The following is a 26,753-nucleotide window of genomic DNA, read 5'->3' as shown; positions in this document are numbered from 1 at the left end:
TTTGGGCCCTTTAGTGCAATTAATTACTCATTAATGTGTAAGAGTTTGTCCCAAATTGTTCATGGGATATGATCACTCCAGTTACAAAACAATATAAGGAGGTTGATATGGTCTTCTTAAGTATCTCAAGTTATCTCTTATTTTCATATCTTGTGGTCAGTGTATGCATTCCATATGAACTCCATACTTGAGTGACAGGTCATTGTATTGGGAGATTTGTTCATTAAAAAAAGGGCTTGTCTAATCTCTCATTTTATGAATGCTTGGTTATTTGAAGCTTTTAATTGGCAAATAGCCAGCAGATCTATTGTTATGCTTTCCTATCTTGCATGTCTTATCAAATTTCTACAACTAGCATCAAACTCTTTGATAGAAATGGAAAACAAAACTGATAACAATGTATTTTATTATCACTTAGAACAAACTTCTTGAAAGAATATCTTGGTTGAATAGGTAACAATAGTTCATAAATGCATTAGAATGAAGTTCGGAAAATTTAATTTTTTTTTGATACATTAGAAAATGACTTGACATCAATGGTTCATAAGTGCTTTAGCTATACCTTAGCCCATGGTCACAAAGCTTCATTCTTAGAGCTAAACAATCAATAGTTTTCTTGTAGGAGATCTTCTTTGCAATTTTTTTCAACAGCCGATCACGCTCATATTAATAGAGAGTTTAATAGCTTTCTTGAGTTCAACAGGTTTCTCATGCTTAAACCTGACATGCAATATGTGGCACGTGCATGGAAGGTGAAAGTTTCAAAAGGATACTTTCAGATTTTCAAGATTTGTTTTTTTGGTAAACCTTGTATTCTTCATATTTTGGAATACTGACCATGTTTCTAGATACCTTTATGGAGAAGCAAGAGTTTCAAAAGGGTCCTCTCATTTTCTAAGATTTGATATTTTGGTAAAGTTTATAGTTTTATCAAATTCATAGTTTTGAACGCTGAGCATGTTTCTCAATACCCTTTATGGAGAAGTGCATAAGTAGCAATTTTGGAGATGAAAGGGCGATCCAAAATTAAATGCTTAAATTGCCTTTGTATGCTTTCTAAACTTCATTAATTAAATGGACTTAATAAAGTTTAATGAGAATTTAAAAGACAAAATTAAAGAATAAACAGTTTTAAAAAAGGCAAATAATAGCAAGTTATTAACAGAGTTCACTTCTCCTCGGCTACATCTCTAGGTCCACTTCAAATGAGAATCCGATCCATTAGAAAGGTGCAAAAATACATCAAAACGCCTTCTTACATCAAAATGATCTCCAACATGCAATAGAAATATCTCAGACTCTTCTAGGAAGACTATAGCACTGTTGGAGCACTCTCCCCGGCCTCTTCTCGCAAATAAAAAGCCTTTATGACCTTTACCTTTATGACCTTTATTCCCCAAACTGCTGCAAAATAGCACCTTATAAACAATTTTGGGCTCAATAATTTATATGAAAAAGTCTTGATGTAATGGTAAGGCATGTGGGTTATACTGGAAAGGTCGCAAGTTCGACTCTTGCCATTACATGATTTTGTGGATTATTTTCCAGAAACAATATTTTCAAACCACCCATTTAATAAAATATGTGCCCATATCTTCACGACTACATCCGGGTGTAGTGGTAAGTCGTTTGGTTATATATGGCACGGTCCTGGGTTCAACTCTTGCTATTACAAAATTTTGTGGGATATAACTTTATCCAACACGAGACTTTTCGGATATAACATATATGTGATACTCATTACAAACTAGGACATGAACCATATTTAACCAAATTATGAATTATGAAACCAAAATTAAAAACCTGCCAACCAACTCTGCCATGCAATGCTACACAAAAGATTCCACCGCCACACAGGAGATAAGAACAAGTGCCACATATGCTTTGTAAAAGGTCCACATGGTAGCCTTCAATTGCTCCACATGGCATCCTGTCGCCATGCTACATTTCAGCGTATTGCCATGCCATGTCATTCAATAGATCTGTAATCTACTAGGTTAATAAAGTGTCAGGCACTAGGTATAGAAATTAACATGGTATCTGAGTGTAAAATTTGAAACCGATCTCTGAATAACCATGGAAGCCAAGTTCGGACAGGCATTGCAAAAAGGCCAGGTTCAGTCGCAACCATATGTGGTAGCAAAATTGTTAATTTTAGATAACCATGGTATGTTCTATGCTTTAGAGCAATTTATTTCAATTTTTCTTATTAGCCCAATACCAATTTCCAGATTAGCAATTACATTAACATTGATAGTAAATGCAGATATAACATAAACAATAAGCAGAAGACAAACCAAGACAAGAGGACACAATATTTGGCAGATGCCAGGAAAAACCTCAATGTGGGGAAAACTCCCTCTCATGGAAATGGTCATACGTTTGAATGACTTACTTAACGCAGTTGAATCCCAAAAATGATATCTAATATAATGCACTGCGTAAATCCCCCATACTTAAATTCAAAAAGAGTCAAGGGATCTCTACTTGAATGGTTCATGAGGCACAATACTTGCTAAGGTTTTGCAAATGGGGTAGCAAGCTAAGTGGGCTTGATTGTGGGGAAAACTCCACAGTTAAGCGCGCTTGAGCCAGAGGAGTTCTGGGATGGGTGACCTCCTGGGAAGTCCTGGTTACCGGGTGCAAGCCCCGGAAGTGATGATTGATGCTATGTGATTCGTTCTCCACATTTCACTAGTTTCAATCCCACTTCTTCACCCCTGTGAGCATCACCCGATGCAATGAGTGCTAAATGAACTATTCAAAAATCATGAGAAATTAGTCAGTTACGACTACCTCTCATGGAAATGGTCATACGTTTGAATGACTTACTTAACGCAGTTGAATCCCAAAAATGATATCTAATATAATGCACTGCGTAAATCCCCCATACTTAAATTCAAAAAGAGTCAAGGGATCTCTACTTGAATGGTTCATGAGGCACAATACTTGCTAAGGTTTTGCAAATGGGGTAGCAAGCTAAGTGGGCTTGATTGTGGGGAAAACTCCACAGTTAAGCGCGCTTGAGCCAGAGGAGTTCTGGGATGGGTGACCTCCTGGGAAGTCCTGGTTACCGGGTGCAAGCCCCGGAAGTGATGATTGATGCTATGTGATTCGTTCTCCACATTTCACTAGTTTCAATCCCACTTCTTCACCCCTGTGAGCATCACCCGATGCAATGAGTGCTAAGTGAACTATTCAAAAATCATGAGAAATTAGTCAGTTACGACTACCTCTCATGGAAATGGTCATACGTTTGAATGACTTACTTAACACAGTTGAATCCCAAAAATGATATCTAATATAATGCACTGCGTAAATCCCCCATACTTGAAAACCCTTTGATCAAATCTTCTTATTATTCTTCAAAAGTTCAGCAGAGAGAGAGAGAGTACATCATACAAAATTTCCTTGCCCAAATACTGTCAGAACAGTCCAGTCAAAATGCAATCAACAGGATGCCCTAACCAAAAAGTCAATGCTGGTCAAACCAGCAGAAATTCTCTTCCAAAACAGCTCGGTCAAACCCAGTCAACTCGGCCTTCAGGGACAGTCCAAATCAGCCCAAAACAGTCTGGAAATTCTCGGTCAAAGTTGGTCAACGAAGGTCAACGCTGCAATCAAACTTGCTGCAGTCAACGCTGGTCAACTTGCACAGAAAATCTCGATTTCTGTGCCAGAATATGCAGCCTGCCAAACAGAAAGTCTCCCACAAAAAACGCAGTCAAACAAAGTCGAACACTGCCCAGTCAACGTTGGTCAAAGTTCGCTGCAACTCGGTCAACGCAGAGAACAGAAATATCCAATCAACTCTTTGCAAGTGTGAAGAAGAACAGGCTTCCTGAAATTCGTACGACCCAATCAGATGAAGAGAGAGAAAGATGTGATTGCCAACAACCAACAAATAAGCACAAGCGATCGCCAAAACACGTTAGATTCGGGCTAGCCGCAGTCGCAGGTAAGTTAGTGACTAGCAGACGGGCAGGGAGATTACGTGAAAGGCCAGCAGGATAGCCGCTACAAGGACCCTGAGGTTCAGCCCCCGACAAAATGGCAAACAGAGGACTTGAGACAGCTGGGCCGCGAGTCGAGCCAGCAAATAAGGTAGCAGTCTGAGTCAGGCCGGCAACATGCAAATACCGTGGAAAGTAGAAAGAGTGTCACAGGAGCCAAGCAAGGGTGTGTTGGGCATGAGAAATAGGCCACAAGCAAGGGTCAAGCAAGGTTGAGCATAGCCAGCCAGCCACTAGTAGGTGGTTGCCATTGAAGCAAACAGGGTTGGATTGTGGCAACAATCCTGCAGAGGATCAAACCTAGTTGCCGCCAAGGAGACGGGCCTTGGATAAAGGAAGCCACAGGACCGCATCCAGCTAGCTAGCAGCCAGAGATAGGGCAGTACTGAATACGTGTAGCTGCAAGAGCCCAGAACAACCATTGAATGAGACGCAGGTCACAACAGTCAGATGTGACAAGATAAGATACTATGAAGGACTATACCAGTGTTGCCAACAAGATTGGCAGAGGTCATCCTTCAAAGTGAGAGAGGGAAACCATACAAGTCAAGGGATTGGCAACAGATTATTTTAGTGGGTGTCTCAAAGGACCAAGACAGATCCACAATGGGAATCCTAATGGATCTATAAACTAGCAACAGTGCTAGAAGGACTTAGCACAGTGGCTTTGGACATGTTCATATCCCAAACTAAGTGTGAAGAAGAAATTTAAGTTTTAACGTGGTTGATTGTAAATCTGCAGCAAGTCCTATTAACACAGATATGAAATTGTTGGCTTATGAAGACTCAAAGTAAGTGGATACAATACCCTATACACATCTGATATGGAATCTCATCAAACTTAGCATTACAAGACTAAATATAAGTTGTATTGTTGGCACTGTAGGACGATTTATGGATTTTCTCAAAGCTATTCATTAAAATTGACAAAAAGAATCTTGAAATATGGGAAAGGAACATTGAATCTGCCCTTAACTATGTGCACACTGCAAAAATGATAGCTTTAGGCTGACTGGTCACACAAATTCAGACTGGGCAGGTTGCATAGACAAAGGAAAATCTACACAAGATATCCACTCAACATGGGGCTTAAAAGTAATCTCCCCGGGTAGAAAAAAGCAATCAACCAGTGCATCATCCTCCAAAGAAGCATAAGTACAAGATAGCAGCAGTTAATGCATCAATATTATTCACAAGGATAATTATCTGATAATCAAAGTGTATCCAACTTACAAAAAATAGTGTTTCATGCAAGAATGTAGTGTATCCAACTTACATCAGAGAACAAACATAGACAAAGGGGATCATATTGATCTATTGCATATGTCAAGATCAGATATTTTCACTAAGCCATTGATCAAGGATAAATTGAAAAGTTTTGTGGACATACTTAGCGCCAAAGAAAACAAAATGGCTTTTGTAAACCAGTTACCATGCCAGCATTGCCACAATGGCAATGGCACATCAGAATCTAACATATCTTTATGATAAAGGATAAAGTATAGAAAATTGTTTGGTTCAATTTTGCACACGTAATCTTGATGGAATTCAAATAAGACATGAACATGACTTGCATGAACTACCATTAGTAAGGATTTTTATAAATGCAGACTAGATAGAAGCATATATACACAGAAGTTGATCAAGACAATAAGATTATATGAAATCAGATCATGGAAAGTTCATGCAACGATACTATAAAAGAACGAGACAGGTTGGTTTTGAGAACATTCATGATGTGTGATACTTTTTTAATATATTTCTGCTTTAAATTTAGTAGGCATGCCTTAAATGTAGTAACAAAAAATTTTAGTCCAACCAATGTTTGGATACTATGATCAATTTCTCCGCGTCTTGATGTTACAAGTAGAACCTGTAATGCACTGAGAAAATAAAAATACCATAACCAAAACATTGTCAATCAAGTAGACTCACCATAGAAGCTTTTCTTGGTGATGCACTGTCATCATCAGATATGTGAACCTGTTCATTGTTTCTCTCTCCTAGATGAACCGAAGATTTGGAATCCTTGTCAATTTGCTTGATCGCAACCAACCACCTTCGTAGTGCCTGGACCCTCTCTATTCCCCTTACAGACAGAGCAACCTCTTCCAATCTTCTCACAGCGAGTTTGAAGCTATTTGGGTTTCGTACAGACTGCAAAAACATAAGAAATATCTCCATAAATATATGCCATATGTTGCATATGCAATGATGTAGATTGTCGACAAACAACATAGATACAGTCATGAACAAACTAAAAACAGGAAAGTTTAGTGTATCATTATTGTGCCACAATTCAAGACAGGATACCTCAAATTGGAGACTAGCCAATGCACAAAAAATTACTTCTCTTAGAGGGCAATATTAGCATTGCAAAGCTATCTGATTCAATGTGCATTTGCTAGTCTCATCTCCATATATCTTACTGATAACAGTCAAGTTCATAAAGAAAATGAGAGGTAGTAATAACTATAGGGAGAGAGTTCAAAGAAATTTGAGAGCTCAAACATGAAGATATAATGCTTTTTATAAAACCAAACCAATAGAAAAGGAAGCTTAATCAACAAACAGATGAATGATTAAAAAGAAAATGTCAATAAAAATGCTAGATAAAGTAATGATAGTTCGCTATTAGGTAACATAAATTATGTTTCATTTGTTCATGATTCCTCTCAGAAGACCCATATCTACTTGAAAACCAAGGATGAGGTCTTCCAGAAATCTCAATAGTTTAAAGCTCTTGTAGAAAATCACACATGTAAGAAGATTAAAGTATTGAGATTAGATAATGCAAGAGAATATGTCTCCAAGGAGTTTTGCACCTTTTGCAGGGAAGCAAGGATCAAGAGGAAACTGACAGTGCCTTGCAACCCATGGTGGAATGGAGTTGCAGAAAGGAAGAACAAGTCCATCATAGAAACTGCCAGGGCAATGATCCATGAACAAAAACCCGTGTATCTTGGGGCAGAAGCATGTTGCAAAGCAGTCTACATTCTAAAGTTTAAACATGTGTCTCGAACAGGATATTGAAGGACAAGGCACCATAAGAAGCTTTTATTGATAAGAAAGCATAAGTATCACATTTTTGTAGTCTTGATTGTCCTACATATATTTATATTCCCGAGGATAAAAGAACCAAGTTGGAACCCTCTAGTTTAAAGGGTATTTTTCCGGGATACAGAAAGACTTCTAAGGCTTAGAAAGTCTATATTCCATCTCAACGAAAGTTAGTCATAAGCCAAGATGTCAAGTTTGGCAATGATGCAGGGTTCTCTAAATCTCAAAACCCTCCAGCTGAAATCGAGAAGGCTGAGAAGCTTGCTGCCTCGAACACTGATCCACAGATTCCAGGTATTATCAAAGTTGGATCAGTCAGCTTATGGTACAGGTACCAAGACAACCTTATCAGCCACTGTGCCACTACACCCAGCTGGCCTATGTGGCCCACATAGACATTGCAGGAGGCAGAAGAACAAGTTGGTGCTTCAAATACTTATTTTCAGGTAAAACATCCTCCTAAGAAGTTTCGCAATTATGTTGCACTGATGTCTTCCATTATAGAAGCAGAGCCCTTCAATAGGAGGCAGTGGGGTGAGTAAGTATGGCAGGATGCCATGGTGGAGGAGCACAACTCCATCATGAAAAATGATGTGTGCGAGATTGTGCTTAGACCAAAGGGGAAACCAATGGTTGATTTTGAGTGGCTGTACAAGTTAAAGCACACAGCCGAAGGCAACATAGAGAAGTACAAGGCTTGTTATGTAGCTAGAGGATTCTCTCATAAAAACAGAGTGACTGTGAGGAGACCCTTGCTCCAATTGTCAGGTATACTTCTATCAAGACTATCATGTCTTTAGCATCAATGTTTGATTGGAAGTTATATCATATAGATGTAAAGACAGCCTTTCTCAATGGTGTGATTGTGCATGGGCATGACAAACATGTGTGTAGGTTGAAACAAATCCCTTTGTGGGCTAAAGCAAGCACCACATGCTTGGTACTCTAGGATTGATGAGCACTTTTTAGATTTGGTCTTACCAAAACTTCTCCAAAACTCAATCTTTATTATTTATTTGACAGATCTGATCTGCTTGTTCAGGTCATGTGTGTAGATGCCCTAATACTTACAGGGAGTTCTGAGAAGCACTATTTCTTAGGTCTAGAGGTGTGGCATAGCGAAGGTGAGTTGTTCCTCAAACAAGGTAAGTATGCAATTGATATTCTAAAGAGATTTCAGAATTCAGATGATGGATTATAAGCCCTTACCTACTCCCATGGCACCAAATTTAAAGTTGTATGTTGATTTGGATTCAAATTTGGTTGATTCTTCAGTGTATAGACAATTGATTGGATCTTTGCTATATGTGGTTAATACCTAACTGATACTTGTTTTGCAGTAAAAACATTGAACCAGTATATGATCGAGCCACAGCAGATTCACTGGGTAGCTACAGAATATCTGTTCCATTAATTGAAGGGTATAGTACATTATGGTCTGTCGTATACACGAGATGGTGAGTTGATGTTACATGATTCAGATTCACTAGGTAGCTACAGAACATGTGTTCCATTAATTGAAGCGCATAGTACAATATGGTCTGTGGTATACAAGAGATGATGAGTTGATGTTACATGATTCGTTGATTCTCAACCAGGCAAAGGTTGGTGACAAGTAGAGCACTTCAGGTTGTTGATTTAGTTTGGGTTTAGGAGTAACATCTTAGTTCAATAGGAAGCAAGTTTCATTAAGTTCAGCAGAGACAAAGTACAAGGCAACCAACACTGCCAGTTGTGAAGCCATCTAGATTTGCAGGTTGATGGGAAAGCTGACAAGAGAAATGTTTAACCCATTGTGATCTATGGTGACAATCAGAGTTGTATTGAATTCTCTAATAATCCAGTATTCCATGATTGCTCAAAGCATATTGACATTAAGTACCACATTCTACGAGACAAAGTATGGAAAGGATCAGTGGCTCTTGAATATGCTCAAACAAATTAGCAAGATGCAACTATCTTGACTAAGCCCCTAGCTAAGGGGACAATTGAGATGTTCAAGAAGAAAGCGGGATTGATAGAGAACACTTTCCTCCCTAAGAGGGAGTGTTAGATTTTTTAGTCTCCACTAGAACAAGGCACACACAAGAGCAGGTCCATACTGCAGTCTGCCTAGATTCCTATGCATACCATAGTGTGTGAGGCACAATTATGTGGGTGAGTAGAGGGCACATGCACGCCTCCAATGTTAGTTTATTTTTAGTTTTTTTTCCACCTTCAGTTCACTGTTGTTTCAGATATAGAAAGTTCCAGTTTAGTTCAATTTCTATTGCAGTTCAGTTCAGTTTAAAGCACATGCATAATATATTCCTAGAGAGAGGCACAAAACCCTAGGTAGTTAGGGCACTTGCAAGAGTTGATTGAGTGGGTAGATCCCAATAAGTGTGAATGCATACATGCCAAATTGATCCTCTAGTTGGGGCACATTAGCTCTAGCACTAATATACATTTAGAAGGGCACACTCACTGTATTGATTAAGGTTAGGATTCAACCCTGTCAGTTGAAAGTACTTCATGCCTGAGTCCAAATACATTGTATCTAGCTTTGTTTTTTACTCTATTAAAGAGATGAAGGGTGCATCACTCTGATGGTGAGCAAATTGGAGATTTGCAATTGCTTTGTATTTTGAGAGTTTAGATCTACAAGTTCGTTGTTGATATCATCAACAATATTTGTTAGTAGGTTAATATAATTTATAGTGTCATTTTGGTTGGAGTTTTCAATATCAAGATATCTGAGATTTAGGTTAAATTCTTTAGTGCAAAATCTGCTTACCATGATCTTTTCTGACAGGATATCAATAGCCATTGCAACAATTCATGAGAGAAAATGGCATATTGGATTCAGGCATTTTCACTAAGATGGTTACATCTTGTTCGAACGCCATCAACCCTAGATCATGGCTAATTGAGAAAGTTTCTAAGAATCAATGTTGAAAACGTCGGCATCATGAATAAACCAGAAAGGATCCAAAAAACGAAAAAAAAAAAGTCATAAAAGTCAAGAAAAAATCAGTAAAAATCGACAAAACATCAGCAAAATTTTAAAATTAGACCAAAAAAAAAAATATATATATATATATATATATATTCATTCTTTTCAATTTTTTTAGCATATAAAGTATCCACAACATCAGATAAATGCATTGTAACATAAATATGAAAAGAAAACTAATATATAAGATGTATAAGATATTAGAATATTCATATTTAGTATTTAATGCTCAGTCTTTTAGCTGTTGCTATTTTTATTCTTTTAGCAGTTTCTTAGATGAAACTGTTTGTTTCCATATTCTACATAGAAACCTGATGTTTCTATTATTGTAAATATCTTTGTATTATCATTGAGCTGTTTGCTCATTTCTAATTAATTCATTCGATATTCTTTTATGGTATCAGAGCACAGGGATTTTTTTTCGAAATAATTTTTCATAGTTTGAAAAATTCAGTAGTTCATTTCGAAACTGCTCTCAGGATCTGTAGATTTCTTGATTAGCTATCCTCTTCGTATCCTAACCTCTTGAGTTCCTTCATTCCTTTCTAAGGTCGAGCCCTCTGTAAGCCAGGTAGCCTTCACTGAGTCTTAGCCTCGGCTTTGCTCACTGTGATAAAAGCTTACAGTCGTCAATCTCGATACAGAAAGGGATTCTTCTCCTGCATTATCACTTTATGAGGAATTTTGTAGCAGTGCTCGGAATTGTAAAATTGCTTTGAAAGGAACAGTGTAAAACCCGTATTCAGTTTTTTACCCTCGCTGTAATAGCCAGCCTCTGCGTTTTCTGTCGCCTTCCCTTAATAGCTTATTCTCCGGCTTCAAAGGCTTCTTTTCTGTTGAAAACGAATTCCCAAGGTCGCACGAAACGGGGAAACGGGTACGAGTTTCCGAAACGGGAAGCGATACGAAACGCGACCTCCCCAAATTTTGGAAACGGGGAAACGCGAATATATATATATATATATATATATTAGAAATTTAAGAAATATGTGCAATCATAAAGCATATATGATACATTCTAATTTATTACATTATGATAAAATTGTCAATTGTCAATGCATAGAATAAGTATCTAAATTTACATCACATTTACTCATGAATAATCACATAATGAAAATAGAAATATCCAAAATCAGCCACGAGAAATTTCTAATTTTTTGTCTCGTGGTTGATTGGGAGTCTCCTCCTACATAGTCGAATGACCTTAGTGCTCTTGATTAAATACAAGTTTCATACCCTAGTACCCTACATTCTCTTGATTATTGGGAGTCTCCCCTGCATAGAGGGCTTTGTTCTCTCAATTAAATACAAGTTCCATACCCTAGTACATGATAAAATCCAATGGAAACATTGAAATCCCCCCAATCCTGAAATCCTGAAAAACAGATAAATCTGCTGGATTTTGAGTAAGATCTAAAATTCTACTTTCTCCATATGAAATCCAATGACGGCGAAACCACTCTCAAACATCCTGAGTCATTTCATGGTAATGTTAAAAATTTAAGTAAAAGGATGAAAATGAAAAATAAAGGAGAATATCACTTTTACTTTAAGAATTTAACATTACCATGAACTGCATATCAACACTAGGGCAAACAAATGTAAGAGATATACATTAGAAAAAAATTAAAATTAAAAACAAATGTTTTTTTGGGGGAAACGTGGCCTGTACGGCCTGGAAACGCGTTTCCGGCCGCACGGCCACGTTTCCGTTTCGGGAAACGTGGCCGTCCGGCCGGAAACGCGTTTCAAGGCCGTACGGTATGGGGAAACGCGTTTCGTTTCGTTTCCCCTAGCGAAACGCCCCCTAGGGCCACGTTTCCTGCAACTTAGCGAATTCCTCATCACCGTTTTTTTTCCAGCCGCGGGTCTCTTCTCTGCTCTCGGGGCCATTGATGCCACTATCGTGACTCGAATCTCACACAAAAGGCTCGGGGTCACTATATATGTGAAAAGGAAAAGCGTCAGTGGAAATCGCGTTCGAGTATCGAGAGCCTGTGTATCAGAACCGGAAGCGGAAAATCGTTTTCCTTTTTGCTCACGAATTTTTGGCTCATTCGACAGATCGAGATTACAGTGTCGTTTTCACCACGTAAAGCATTTTTTCAGTGACGGCATTTTTGTTTCAAAAGGTATCACGCATTTCTCATATTACAGTTTGGCATCGACGGAAACAGTAACTAAGCCCAGACTCGAACTGTGGATCTTCAGTGTGTAAGACTAACGTGATAACCAACTACACGGCATTACAGTGACGGCATTTTTTTCCAGTTCAAGTTCAGATTCTATCACGCATATATATCACGTGACGGCTTTCTTCAGTTCCAGTGACGGCTATCACGCATATATATCAGTTCAGATTATAGTGACGGCTTTCTCCAGTTCAGCGTATATATATCACGCATATATAACAGCATATATATATATCACGGCTCCCGATTATAGTGACGGCTTTCTCCAGTTCAGCGTATATATATCACGCATATATAACCTCATATATATATCACGCATTCAGTCTACGCATATATATATAATCTGAACAGAACAGCGTATATATCATCAGCGTGTATATCGATACATGTGACCTCTTGGTCTGGTGTGTTGATCTGGTACAGATCTGAGTCATTGTGAAAGCCTATTTTCTTTCAAATCAGAATTTGTTAAGGTTTGGTACAGTCATTCTGAAAGAGGGATTTTAAGCAGACAGCTATATTATTTTTTTCAGTCTTCTGTATTGTCTTTGGGAAAATGGCCACGCTCACCAATCTGATGTTAGAAGGAAATCAACACTTTAATGGCAGCAACTATAACATTTGGAAACAAAGAATGCTGACCATTTTTTAATACAGGCATCTTGATCAGCTCATTTTGGGCAAAGAGTCTCGTCCCGGTACAGCTGGTACCGATCAAGATAAATTTGATGATCGAAATCGAGAAGCTGTTATGCTTCTCAAGCTCTCTGTCGCTGATGATCAGTTACCTCAGATTCCTTCTGGCAAGACCGCTGCCGAAATCTGGCAACAATTGAAAGAACTGCACGAGACATCTGACAAAAGCAGAGCATTTTTTCTCAAAAATCAGTTGTTCTCCATCATGATGGATGAACATATGTCTTTACAGGAACATCTCAACTAAATTAGAGACATTCGAGATCAACTCGAAGCCATTGGTCGGACCATGGAGGAAGAAGATATGGTAGTCATTACTCTGAAAAGTCTACCAAAATCTTATGAACACTTCATAAAACTCTCAACATTACGACCACAAATGTTGATCTGAAGTTTCCAGATTTATGTACCAAACTTCTGCAGCAGGATCGGTGGAAATAGCAGTTTGGTAGTGGTGCTTCATCAGTGTCCTCAGAAAATGCATTTACTGCAAAATACCAGTCCTCTCAGTCCTTGCAGCAGAAAGGCTCTTCTCAGTCTTTGGATCCTGCTAGGAAGAAAAGTGTGCAGTGTAATTATTGTCACAGTTTCGGTCACATGAAGAAAGATTGCCGACAGAGGATTGCTTCTGAACAGAAGAAACAGGGAGGGCCACATCAGACAGCCAATGTTGCAAAACATTCAGAGCAGACAGATTCTGCCTTTTACGCCTTTATGGCTAAAAGGTCTTCAGAACATGTTCCTTCCTCTGCATGGTACATTGATTCTGGTGCATCACGCCACTTCTCTCACAGGCGTGACTGGTTTATTGACTTCTCACCATTCAGTGATTCCGTGGTATTTGGTGGAGGTGAAAAGTATACTGTAGCTGGCAGGGGTACAGTTCAAATTCAGTCTGGTGGACGCACACTCATATTTCTGAATGTATACTATGTTCCTGGTATGGATATTAATCTGCTATCTGTTAGCCAGATTATGAGGAATTCTCCTCAGCTTGATGTTGTGTTCAGTGCACACAAGTGCTCCATCATTGACAGGGAGACCAGTCTAACAGTTGTTGTTGGGCTAGAGGACCATGGTCTATACAGGCTACTTGACACCGGTGACTCTCCAGAAGTGGCTCTAGCAGCACGTGTCTCTCCCATCAGCACTCTATGGCATCAGCGATATGGGCATCTAAATATGCAGTATCTCTCTCAGCTCTCTCGGGAAGGACTTGTGTCAGGATTACCTGATATTCAGACTCAGCAGTTGGGGGTATGCAGCGCCTGTCAAGCAGGAAAGCAACATCAGTCTTCATTCACAAATGGAGAATCTTGGCGAGCATCTAAGGTACTTCAGTTACTTCATGCTGATATTTGTGGTCCTATGAATACAGCTTCTATCACTGCTTGCAAATATTTTTTACTTATTGTAGATGACTTCAGTAGAAAGATGTGGGTGTATTTTTTAAAAAATAAATTTGATGCTCTTAGTACCTTTCAGAAGTTTAAAACCTTAGTTGAAAAAGAATCTGGTTGTAGTATCATGACCCTTAGGACCGACAATGGTGGGGAATTTTGTTCCTCAGCTTTTGCCAACTTTTGTGATATTCATGGCATCAAACGTCAATTAACCACCCCTTACACTCCCCAGCAGAACAGTGTTGTCGAGTGTCGCAACCGCACGGTTGTTGAAATGGCTCGTTCCATGTTACAACACAGGAGTGTTCCAAACAAATTCTGGGCTGAAGCAGTATTTACTGCTGTTTACCTTCTTAACCGATCACCTACTCAAGCTGTTAAAGGGAAGACTCCTGAAGAAGTTTGGTCTGGTCGTAAGCCTAAGATCAGTCACCTCAAAGTATTTGGCTCAGTTGCATATGTTTGGATTCCATCTGCTAAGCGCTCTAAGTTGGATTCCAAAAGCCAGAAACTCATGATGACAGGTTACAGTGATCATCACAAGGCCTATAGGCTGATAGATATAGCCACTAGTCGTCTTAGCTTCAGTCGAGATGTAGTATTTGATGAAGACAGAGGATTCTTTCAGTCTTCGTCTTCTGAGCAGCGTTCTGAGGATCAGTCTCACAGTGTTCTTCTTCCGGTCGGTCCACCTGATGGGAGGGATGATGTAGCATCAGTATTTGATAATACTCTATCTGAGCTTTCTCCAGAAGCTAACCCTCCCCTTGCTGTCCCTATTGCTCTTGAGTCTTCTCCATCTCCTCCTGATATTGGTTCCTCTACTCCTGATATTGGTTCTTCTTCTCTTCGGCCTAAATGGTGGGCTAAAACCATTGGTGATCTCCGGGATGATGAGCTCCTTGAAGGTAGAACTTCTAGACATAAGAACAGACAACAGTCTATAGTCAATTTTGCTCTTATGGCTAACCTCCACAGTATTTTTGAGCCTCAAACCTATTCAGAGGCTAAGGGTACATCTGAGTGGGAGCAGGCTATGGAAGCCGAATTCCAGAGTCTTCAGAAGAATCACACCTGGACACTTTCTGATCTTCCTGCCGAAAAAAAGCCCATAGGCTGCAAATGGGTGTATAAAGTGAAATACAAAGCTGATGGAACCATAGACAAGTATAAAGCTCGTCTTGTGGCTCGAGGGTTCTCACAGAAGGAAGGCATCGATTATGAGGAGACTTTTGCTCCTACAGCCAAGATGAGTACCATAAGGCTTGTCCTTGCCCTAGCAGCTCAATTCAATTGGAAAGTCCATCAAATGGATGTAAAGAGTGCTTTCCTAAATGGTGATCTTCAAGAAGAAGTCTACATGACGCAGCCCCCAGGATTTAAGGTTCCTAGTCAAGAACAAAAAGTGTGTCGGTTAGCTAAAGCAATCTATGGATTGAAACAAGCTCCTCGGGCTTGGTACATGAAAATTGATCAGTACCTGACAGATCAGGGTTTTCAGCGGAGTCCATCTGATGCAAACCTGTATATCAAGTATACTGGTGATGATATCTTGTTTGTGGTTGTCTATGTGGATGACCTTATCATTACTGGCAGCTCTGCACATTTGATCCATGGGATCAAACAAGATCTATGCAGAACTTTTGAGATGACAGACTTGGGACTTCTTCATTACTGTCTGGGGGTTGAAGTTTGGCAGACTGAAAATCAGATCTTTCTCTCTCAGTCCAAGTATGCCAAAAATCTTGTGGAACGGTTCAGAATGCAGGATTGCAAACCGGCCACGACTCCTATGGAACCAGGGCTCAAACTTTCAGCTCAGTCATCCTCTCCCCTTGTGGATGAAACTTTATTCAGGCAATTAGTGGGCAGTCTCATCTATCTTACTGCTACCAGACCTGACATCAGTTTTGCAGTAAACTACATTTCTCGCTTTATGTCAGCTCCTAAAGCTAATCATTGGATAGCAGCAAAGCGGGTGCTACGATATGTGCGTGGTACTTCTGATTATGGCCTCTTATATACTCGCAGCTCCAATCCTATTCTCAGTGGCTATACTGACTCTGACTGGGCCGGTTCGGTTGATGACCGTAAATCTACAGCTGGGTATGTATTTAGTCTAGGATCTGGTGCTGTTACTTGGGCTAGTAAGAAGCAACAGGCAGTGGCTCTCTCCTCAACAGAAGCAGAGTATCGGGGAGCAGTTAAGGCATCCTGTGAGGCAGTTTGGCTTCGTCGTATGCTTGCAGATATGCATGTTTTCCAGACAGGGCCTACTTCTTTGTTTTGTGATAATCAGGGAGTGCTCAAACTTGCCAAGAATCCAGTCTTTCATGAACGAAAAAGCATGTGGAAACTCATTGCCACTACATTCGCCAGCTGGTTGAAGATGGCTCAGTTCAGTTGCAATATGTTCCCACAACAGAGCAGCCCGCCGACATTTTCACCAAGCCTCTTGGTCCTGATAAATTTGTAAAATTTTGAGGGTCTATTGGTGTTGTAAATAGATTGAGCATTAAGGGAGGGTATTAGAATATTCATATTTAGTATTTAATGCTCAGTCTTTTAGCTGTTGCTATTTTTATTCTTTTAGCAGTTTCTTAGATGAAACTGTTTGTTTCCATATTCTACATAGAAACCTGATGTTTCTATTATTGTAAATATCTTTGTATTATCATTGAGTTGTTTGCTCATTTCTAATTAATTCATTCGATATTCTTTTATAAGAAATCTAGTGCTACATCACATATCAATAGTGAATCATGTCCTAAATCCAGTGTCTTGACTCATCCGTAAGAGTCAAAATATCAACAAAAAATATAATTAATGTATTTCATCATCATAAGTCATCTACAATCATATTAGGTACATAAAGGAGTGAGTTCCTCTATCCCTTTTACAATAAAAGGTAATTAGAGGAAGAAGGCCCTGCGACTAAAATTGGACTTTTGACGTACTCTAGAAGAAGAAATAGGAAGTAGCATTTGATGTCCTCTATTGGTGACCATTCTAGGTGGTGTCACCTCCTCCTCTTGTTGCTCCTCCGCCATCTCCTGCTCCTCCTCCTAGACCTCTTTCTCCCCTAAAGCCGCTAGCTCCTCCAATGCCTCCTTCTCTAACCAATCAAAAATCGATTCCATGACAAGCCTCTCGATCTCAACCCTCCATGCAGCAGTGGTGTCAATCTTATCCAATGAGATGGCATCCACGTCAGGGGTTTTCTAAGTTGCCTCACCCACAATCGAGATTGTAGTAAATGTAGACTGTCATTAATGCGTTGGAATTCCAACTTGTAAGAGGGTCATAAATTATAAATTAATAATTATATATTTAGATATTAAAAAAATAAATTATAATATATAATGAATTAAAATATTTAATTTGAATTTTTTTAACTTGTTGCGCTTCTTGGTGTGTATTTTTCAAATACACTCCAATTGTGCTCACATCCGGATGAACTACATGTTTGGCTGAGCACTCAAAAGGCAAGCTTTTGGAGATTGGGTACTCTACCACTATAGTTTGTCCATCAAGAATCTAAAAGTTAGAACAAATAAGAAAAACATTTAAATATGAAATTTGAAGCAAATTATGAAGAGACATTGAAATTTGACACAAATTGAAGCTTACATGGCATTTTGGTCTTCCTATCCTTAATAGCCATGCTAAAACTAAATGTGCAACCTGCCAATGTACATATCTCCATTTCTTCAGAAATATCTTCACATGCTTGCTCATATGACACCATCTTCTCAACGCAAGTGAGGAATCCATCCATCACCTTGGCATCAAATCTGAAACCACGGGAGTAAGAAAATGCACAGTTGAGGTGTTAATTTTGGCTTAACATGTTCTTTGCTTAGGTTAGTTACATCATGAGATCATTAACCCATTATCTTATCATCACATTGACCATCATCATCATCATATAATAGTAACTACTGAAAGAACATTAAATGTAAGTGCAGAAGACAAGCCAAGACAAGAGAACACAAAGATATGGCTCAAGCCGGGGAAAAACCCCAAGATCGAGAAAACCCTTGATCGAATTAGGGTTTCTTCAGTTCATCATGTTTCACCTGATACATTATTTTAGTTGTGGCTCAACAGAGAAAAACAATACACTGCCATTTTTTGACTTTAGAAGATGATCTAGAATCAGGCCTCTCATCCTGTTGTTAGGGCTTTACAACAACCTCACACACTGCTGCAAACCCAAGCGTTATGCTTTAAGACTGGTCTCAACACTTCGATATATATTCCCTTGACTGCGGCCTAGCCAAAATAAGGTGATACACCTTTCGGCCTCCTCAAATGAGGGTTGTACACATACTGTCACTACAGGAAAGTCTGCAGCCCTTATCTGTGTTAGTATGCAGCTCCAATAGGCACCCACACTGCCCATATCTCCTCCAATTAACTCGGCCCTCTATGACCTGCATTACAGAGGTAACACAACCCTAAACAAACTCAAATGGCTCATGTTATTTCACTGTACATGCTCCTTGACCTGCGGCCCCAAAACAGAGAAGATGCTTGCACTTGGATGATGAATACAACCCAAAATTTCCATTGAGATCTATGGCCTACCTAATAAAAGAATCTCGGCCCCTGTTGTAGAAGAGAGACCTAAAAACAATGCCCTTCATCTTCCTCCAAAAGCTCAGTTGTCCCAGACATAATCAACCCTTTTTAATGTGCCAAAAGAGGTTGGAGGACGCTTCTATATATAGGAGTTGGTGGGGGTCAAGAGACGTGTCTTTTGGATTGTTGAGCCGACATAGAGATAAGGCCGACCTTGAATAATTTTCGAGTGAGAGAATAAATTCATAATCCCACTTCTACTTATCCAAATTTGACGATCTTTAGATCGATTTTGGTCCTCTCGAAGAGAGGAATTCAATGCTTCAATTATCTTCCTCAGAGGAGTTTTCCAAAGTGAAATTTGGCCCTACTTGCCAATTTTAACACTCCCTCTCAACTAGGGAGAATTCCACCTATGAATCATAGATCAGCATGCCATCCTGTCATCATGAACCATCTATGTATTTGCACTACTTTGTGCTTCTCTATTCTGCTCTGCTGAACACTAAAATGAATAATAAAGAAGAATCGATCGAGAGTGAGTCACAAGACCTTGCTACTCTCTACTGACAAAAAGTCAATCTATATAACCATCGGACTTGATCCCAGATCAAGTGGTTGAACACCATGCATCCTAGTCATAGGAGGTACGGCAATACCCTATGCATCCATCGTTATTGCTATGGTCCCTAATCACTTTTCCCAACTCATTGGGTAGATGAAAGGTACTTTCCATGTGTCTCGGAGTACATGGATAGGATGATCTTGAATCAATAGCAGGGAACAAATGTATCACATCCTACTCACAACCACACGTAGGGAAAGGACGAACCACATCCTACAATCACACATCACAATCACACGTAGGGCAAGGACGAACCACATCCTACAATCACACATCACAATCACACATAGGGAAAGGATGAACTACGTCCTACAAACACAAGGCACAACAATCAATTGTAGGAAGGATCCTACACGTGGGGAACAGATGAACTATGTCCCACAGACATGTCAACCAATAATCGTGGGGAATGAGCATCCTACGTGTGGGAAAGGATGAACCACATCCCACTGACATGTCAACAGATGCCTATATGCATCTCTCACTAGGGCATCCGTAGGAGAAGGTGAACCACTCATCCTGCTCATATACCATAGGAGAAGGTGAACCACTCATCCTATGCATATGTCATCAACAGTAGGGGAAGGTGAACCACTCACCCTGTACACAGCGCACCATTAGGGGAAGGTGAACCACTCACCCTATGGTCGCTCATAGCTCAATAAGTACCCAAAACCCCCCAGGAGCTCCTAGAGCTCAATGTTCAATCTTAACCAAAGATCCTTGAATAGTGCCCAGCTGCTTTTTGAAAAATCAAGACTAGATCTTGGTGACGGTATTGGATTTTTAGTATACACAGCAAACATATTGATTTACAGCAGAGAAATCCTTTGCTTCTTGCATGTCTTGATGAAGAAAATATTTAACTAATCTTACTCCCTCTTACTCAGGGAGACCACAAGCCTAAGCTTATCTTTCCAAAGTGCAAATCATCTATCTGGGAACCTACTCATCATTGGATCCATCCACTTTGTAGACAATTTATTAGTACACTTAATCATGCCATGATTTTGGGTGATGCTCTTTGTTATACTGCTGGGAAGGTCCAACAAACAACTCCCATGGAGACTCAGTATGTAATGATTAGTCTCAAAATCTGAAGGCAGCTTCAAAAGAGCTTCATCCTTATATATATAAACATCAATAATCAATTAGAGGATCCTATCATGTACCTATCTTCTTGAGGTAAGAAATTAGGGAGTCTTCAAACCTTTCTTTCTAGATTTGGGCTTATGCCTGACAGTTCAAATTTCCAGCATAGTACATCAGACCATAGGCAGTCATAAATTAATGGCTGCACCCGTGTTCATGACTTCTTCTAAATAGCAAGTTGTCTACAACCTGCTAGCATTTCTGTCATTGTTCCTTGGATCCAAGTGCCAAGGTCATCTATATAGTTCCCTCTGAATTCTGCTTCAGTTGGACATCCAACCTTTCGTCATATTTGAGATGATATGTTATCATACCAAACCTTAAAACACAGGTGAAATCGCTTACATGCTCTGCTTGTTCAACTGACAGATCTCACCAGCAGTATATCAATAGAACCTTATAATTGATATTACAAGAACGACTGACAAGGCTAGGTCCTCATGCAACATAGATGTAAACAAGTATCCCAAATAATAGCGAGATTGGTATTTGGAATAACATAACATAATAGCAGTATGCTGAGAGAGATGAAATTGACCAAGGATTTCTTCATCTTCCAGGAAAATCATGGCATATTGAGGCTAATACTATAATAGAGGCATAGTGAAGTATACTAAAGCATATTTTGTAACAATAACAGTTTTTGCCTGAATGCAATGTAACATATTTTATGTTTCCTTGGTCGTTAAAGAAATGCTAATCAATGAAGCTTTCACATATTTTTCAACTTGAATTATAATCTTATTAAGTTCCTACTAGGAAGCAGCCTGTTGATCTCAACCTTTCATTGTAGTGTATGATCTGTTGCAAATGGACAATCCCTCAGGCTCAGATCATGGGGCATCTTGACAGCAATTTCATATTGATCATCTTCCTCAACAGGATTCATACTTTGGGTGACGGTATGTCAACAAGAGAGAGAGAACCATATTTGGCCCTTTTGCTCACTAGAGAAGATTGTTGCTGTTATTATTAAGCAATGTCGATAGTTGGTTTTCAGTGGCTTCTCCACTGCTCCAAACCATCAATATCTCTATTCAACACCTTCCCCATTTCCAGTACTCACGATAATGCCTCTGCCTGTAGATGACTTCCTTGATATGCAGATGCCCTGTTTACATCTGTAGATCAATTGATGCCTTGAGAATATATGCTACTACTATGTGCCTCTACCTCTGGTAGTATTTTAACTCACAAAGAGAAATGCTTCAGAAAGAGATTCTTAAATGGACTTTTCAAATTCATCAGAACCAAATATTCAACTTCTTCTCTTTTAAATAGGATCAGACAAGACTTGATGATGTTATAAATGCCAAAATATAAGTTTTGGAAACTTATTTACTGCTGCTTTTATTCAACACACACTAGATAGTCCTTGACAACAACCTCGTCAAAATAGTGTACCAAAAAATTCATCTCTGAACCGGGTCAATAAAATCTAGAAAGGGTTTGCAATAGTTCGATTTCATGGAGATCAAATTCTTGTGCTACCAGTGCAAATTTGCAGACAAAACAGAAAAGCAAAATACAAGTTATCTCTTCAGCCCAAAACTCCTTGAAAACCATGCCCACGTTGCCTCGATTTTTGTGCCCACTTGAAGCTGAAAATATGTACTATATGGATACGACTGTATAGATTGTATTGTACGTATTCCGTACAGACTGTACGAATTTCCATGCCGTTGTACGGACTGTACAGATTCTTTCAAAAAAATCTCAAAAACTTCTCCCAAACGGCGTGCAGCTCACAACATTAAATGTTGTTCGTACTGTACCTTCTGATGTCTTCCATGCCTCGATTTTCATGCCCAACTTTGCCCATAAATCACTCCTTTAGCTTGCTGCAACAAATATCTCCTTCAGAACTTTTCTCCAGCTCTCAACCTCCTTTCTCCAATCTGCTCATGAAAAATGAATCAGTCTCTCTTTGCATTTCCCCCTTTTGTTTCCCTAAATGACTTTTGGGCAACCCTAAGATCTAATGGCTCAAATTCTTTTAGATCAAGGGATGAGAATAAATGTGCATTTAATTCTCACTTTCTATTTTTTAACTCACCCATTAAATAAAGTACCCACAATGTACTTTATGTCTAAAGTCACTTTAACTTTATAAGGTCACACTTAGGAAAAGAATTATTTTGGACACTTTTCCCTAGGTATAGACTAACTTTTAAAATTGGCAACATTGACTTTACGACTTATAAAGTCACTTTCACTTTATAAAGTCACATTTAGGAAAAGAATTATTTTGGACACTTTTCCCTTGGTAGAGACTAGAGACTAACTATTAAAATTCGCAACTAGGGTGAAACTCCATGTGGGTCATCTTATTTATGGCAGCTGATAAATTTTCTTGGATTCCTCTCATCAAGAGGTGTAGGATTGATCTAACGATCATCCGATTCCAACATGTATTCATGGAGATATGAATTTATTTGTATTTCTTGACAATTTTCAAGGTTGGACAGCAAGTAAAATAGTGTTGCACAACCCCAGCTAAACCTCAACGTGGCATATAAGTAGAGGAGACCTTGAGGCATTATGACACTCATCTCATCTCCACATCTCTTCTCTCTCCTAGTCTCTTGGGTATGCGTAGGAGGAGGAAGACTCTCTCACATGGGAAGAAGAAGGAGGACGTAGTTAGGAGCAGCAGATTTGACCTAGGTGCAGGAGGACACAGGAAGGTACAACAGCATTGATTTGGGTTGACCGAGGTGCTAGAGGATAGCGTTGACCAGCATGAAGACACCGTTGACTGCGGATTTGTGTGGGGAGCCTCTATCTTGCTAGCCGCAGTTCAGATCAGCCTTTATTGACCTCTGTTTGACCACAATTTTGGGACAGAGTTGACTAGTTAGGGCTGACTGCAGGAGCTTATATGTTGATTGTTGCTTTGAACATGTTTTGAGGATTGTTTTGGGCCAATGAGTAGGGAAATGAGGATAGGTAGGGATCATAGTAATACCGATGGACGCATCGTATATCTACCGTACTCCCTATGCTAGGATGACAATCATCTAGGACCAATTGACACTGACTTCGGGTCAATAAGAGTGATATAACTCACTCTCTTTATTTGGAACTGACTTCGGGTCAATAAGAGTGGTATGACACACTATCTTCATTGGGACTGACTTCGGATCAGTAAGTGTGCTATTGGACACTCTCTTTTATCTGGTACTGACTTCGGGTCAGTAGAAGATGGTATTATACATTCTCAATCATTTCTTCTTCTTCATAGTTCAGCAGAGCAGAGCAGAGCCGAGTTCTCCTAGGTTGTCTTCAGGTCTTTTGGAGTTGAATATTACTGTTGGAGGCCGAGTTCTCCTAGGTTGTCTTGAGGTCTTTTAGAGTTGTCTGACCAGCTTTGACCTTGCTGATCAAAATTACATTGCTTCTGTTGTAAACCACAGATTTGTGATATTGTACTATCTCTCTCTCTCTCTGCTGAATTATTGAAGAATATAGAAGAATTGATCAAAGGGTTTCTCCGCATTGGGGTTTGTCCCCGGCTGGTGCCACATCTTGTGTCTCTTGTCTTGGCTTGTCTTCTGTTGTTTACATTTATGTTCTATCTGCATTTTACTATCATGTTGATGTGATTGCAATACTGGAAATTGATATTGGGCTAATAAGAAGAATTGAAGTAAATTGCTCTTAAGCATAGAACATACCATAATTTAACATGGTATCAGAGGTGAGGTGAAGACAAAGCCCAAACAAGAGCAAGAGCAATCACCAAAGACAATTGGAAAAAGTCAAAAGGCTTCATGGGTTCCTCATCACACTTCCCCGCCAAAGACAAGCTCCGTGAGAAGTCTGACTATCACGGATGGAAGATGTCTCTTGATCTGACATTGGAAGAGTAGGAAGTGTTGGACTATGTGAGGGGCAGAATTACGGAGCCTCCATCAAATGCACCGGCTGCTACAAGGAACAAGTACACTAAGGGTGAAGTCAAAGCAAAGAAGATCATCCGGGACTCAATTGACAAGCGTCTGGTGGCCTACATTTCCGAGTTGAACACCTCCAAGGAGATCTACGATAGATTGGTAAGCTTGTTTAAAGTTAGTGATGCAAATCGAATTTTGTTCCTCAAAAATAAGTTGAAGGATATTAAGAAGGGCAAGGATAAATATATTCAATCCTACTTCTTAAGGATCACTGAGATCAAGAATGATCTCCTATCAATTGGAGAAGTCATTTCTAACAGGGAACTAACTATCACTACTCTTGGAGGACTTCCATCCGAATGGTATGTATTTAGAACCACTCTTCTCAACAATGATCGAATTCCAGGATTTGAAGAATTGATGGCGAGATGCATTCAAGAAGAGACAAGGATGGTGGAGCAAGAAATGCCTTCAGGCAAACGCAATCCCACTGCTTTCTCCTCTCATGCCAAAAGGAGAAATAATTCTGGGCCTAAAGGTCACTCCAAAGGAAAGACCATTTCGAAGGGTGGAAGGAAGGGAAGATGCTTTGTTTGCAATAAATTTGGCCACTATGCGAGGGAGTGTCGAAATAGAAAGGACACATTGCATGACAATGATCAAAATCACTCCCAGGGCAACTCCAACCACAATCAAAGGAATGGCAGGTTCAATGGCAAAGGAAAGAGGAATGCGGGAAATCAAGGAAGTGGTCAACCCTCCAAAAAAGCAAGGAACTCCAAGTATGAACCAAAGCAAGATGAGTATTATCTCATATCGGCGCTCTCCACCACCTCTCCTTCGAACTCGTTGGGCAATTCGCTTATTGATAATGGTGCCTCAAAGCACTTCACTAGTTTCAAGGAAGCTCTCTCTAATCTGATAGAGAAGGAGACAAACTTGGAGATTATTCTTGGAGACAATTCCACCTATCCCGTAAAGGGTGTAGGGAATGTTACTCTTCAATTAAATCAGGGCAACACAATCCATTTGGAAGAAGTCCAATATGTAACTGATCTCAAGTACTTGCTGTCCATTTCGGCAATGGAAGACAAAGGCTACAAAGTGGCCTTCATCGATGGCAAGGTACGTGTGTGGAAAAAGAATTTTAAGGATGCTTTCACTCTTGGGTTTCGAGTTGACTCTTTATATCAAGTTGGAGGAAGTCTGTTGGGAGTCATGTCTTGCGACACATCTCTTCAGTCTGAACTATGGCACTGGAGGTTTGCCCACCTTCATTTAAGGCTCTACCCGATGTGAGCCAAATGGTGACAAGGATGCCCGAGTTCAAGATAGAGCATGAAGGTTTATGTCCAGGATGTGCCAAAGGAAAGCTCAAAAGGGGACCATTACCCTCAATCCATAGCAAGACCTCTGACATTTTGCAGTTAGTTCATTCTGACATATCTGGTATGGTGGCAGTGAACTCTTTGGGAGGATATCTATATTGTCTCACTTTTACAGATGATTATTCTCGCAAGACTTGGATATACTTCTTGAAAAAGAAGGATGAAGTGTTCTCCTAGTTCTGTCACTTCAAAGCCTTCATCGAGAATCAAATCAAGAAGAGGATCAAGATCTTAAGGACTGGTAATGGGACCGAGTATGAATCCAGTGAGTTCCATGACTTTTGCAAAGAAGCTGGCATTAAGAGGGAGACCGCAACACCATACACTCCTAAGCAGAATGGTGTGGCGAAAAGGAAGAATCGTATGATTGTGGAAGTTGTTCGTGCCATGCTCCATGATCAAAGGCTTCCGAAGTTTCTATGGGCCGACGCTGCGAACACTGTCGTATATGTTCAAAACCGATGCCCTTATCAAGCATTGGATTCTAATACTCCCAAAGAGATGTTCACTGGTAAGAAACCTGATGTCTCTCGTTTTAGAATTTTTGGAAGTCCCGTATATTTTCATGTGCCGAAAGAGAAAAGAAGCAAATTGGGTGCATCTGGAAGGAAGGGAATCTTCGTGGGCTATAGCGAAAATTCTAAAGGCTATAGAATCTATGTGGCTGGTCAAAGGAAAGTTGAGATAAGTCATGATGTCACCTTTGACAAACATATGGCTCTTAGCAAGGTTGACAATCTTCCTATTCT

General features: G+C 39.6%; 1 protein-coding gene across 1 annotated transcript in view; it reads right to left on the bottom strand.

Annotated features, from left to right (window-relative positions):
- LOC149189610 (uncharacterized) overlaps positions 1 to 26,753 on the bottom strand; it is a 320,514-nt gene that overhangs the window by 281,993 nt on the left and 11,768 nt on the right. The window contains exon 2 of the mRNA XM_089411857.1: positions 5,949 to 6,170. Within this exon, the coding sequence (XP_089267983.1) occupies positions 5,949 to 6,170 (222 nt within the window). The remainder of the gene's footprint in view (positions 1 to 5,948; positions 6,171 to 26,753) is intronic.

Source organism: Pinus tabuliformis, chromosome 3_1 (genome assembly GCF_031772625.1).
Source record: "Pinus tabuliformis cultivar Carrire ecotype Pingquan chromosome 3_1, CPIR1, whole genome shotgun sequence".
Lineage (NCBI taxonomy): Eukaryota > Viridiplantae > Streptophyta > Pinopsida > Pinales > Pinaceae > Pinus > Pinus tabuliformis.
Note: the sequence above shows the minus strand (reverse complement) of the source record. Positions and strands in the feature narration are given on the sequence as shown.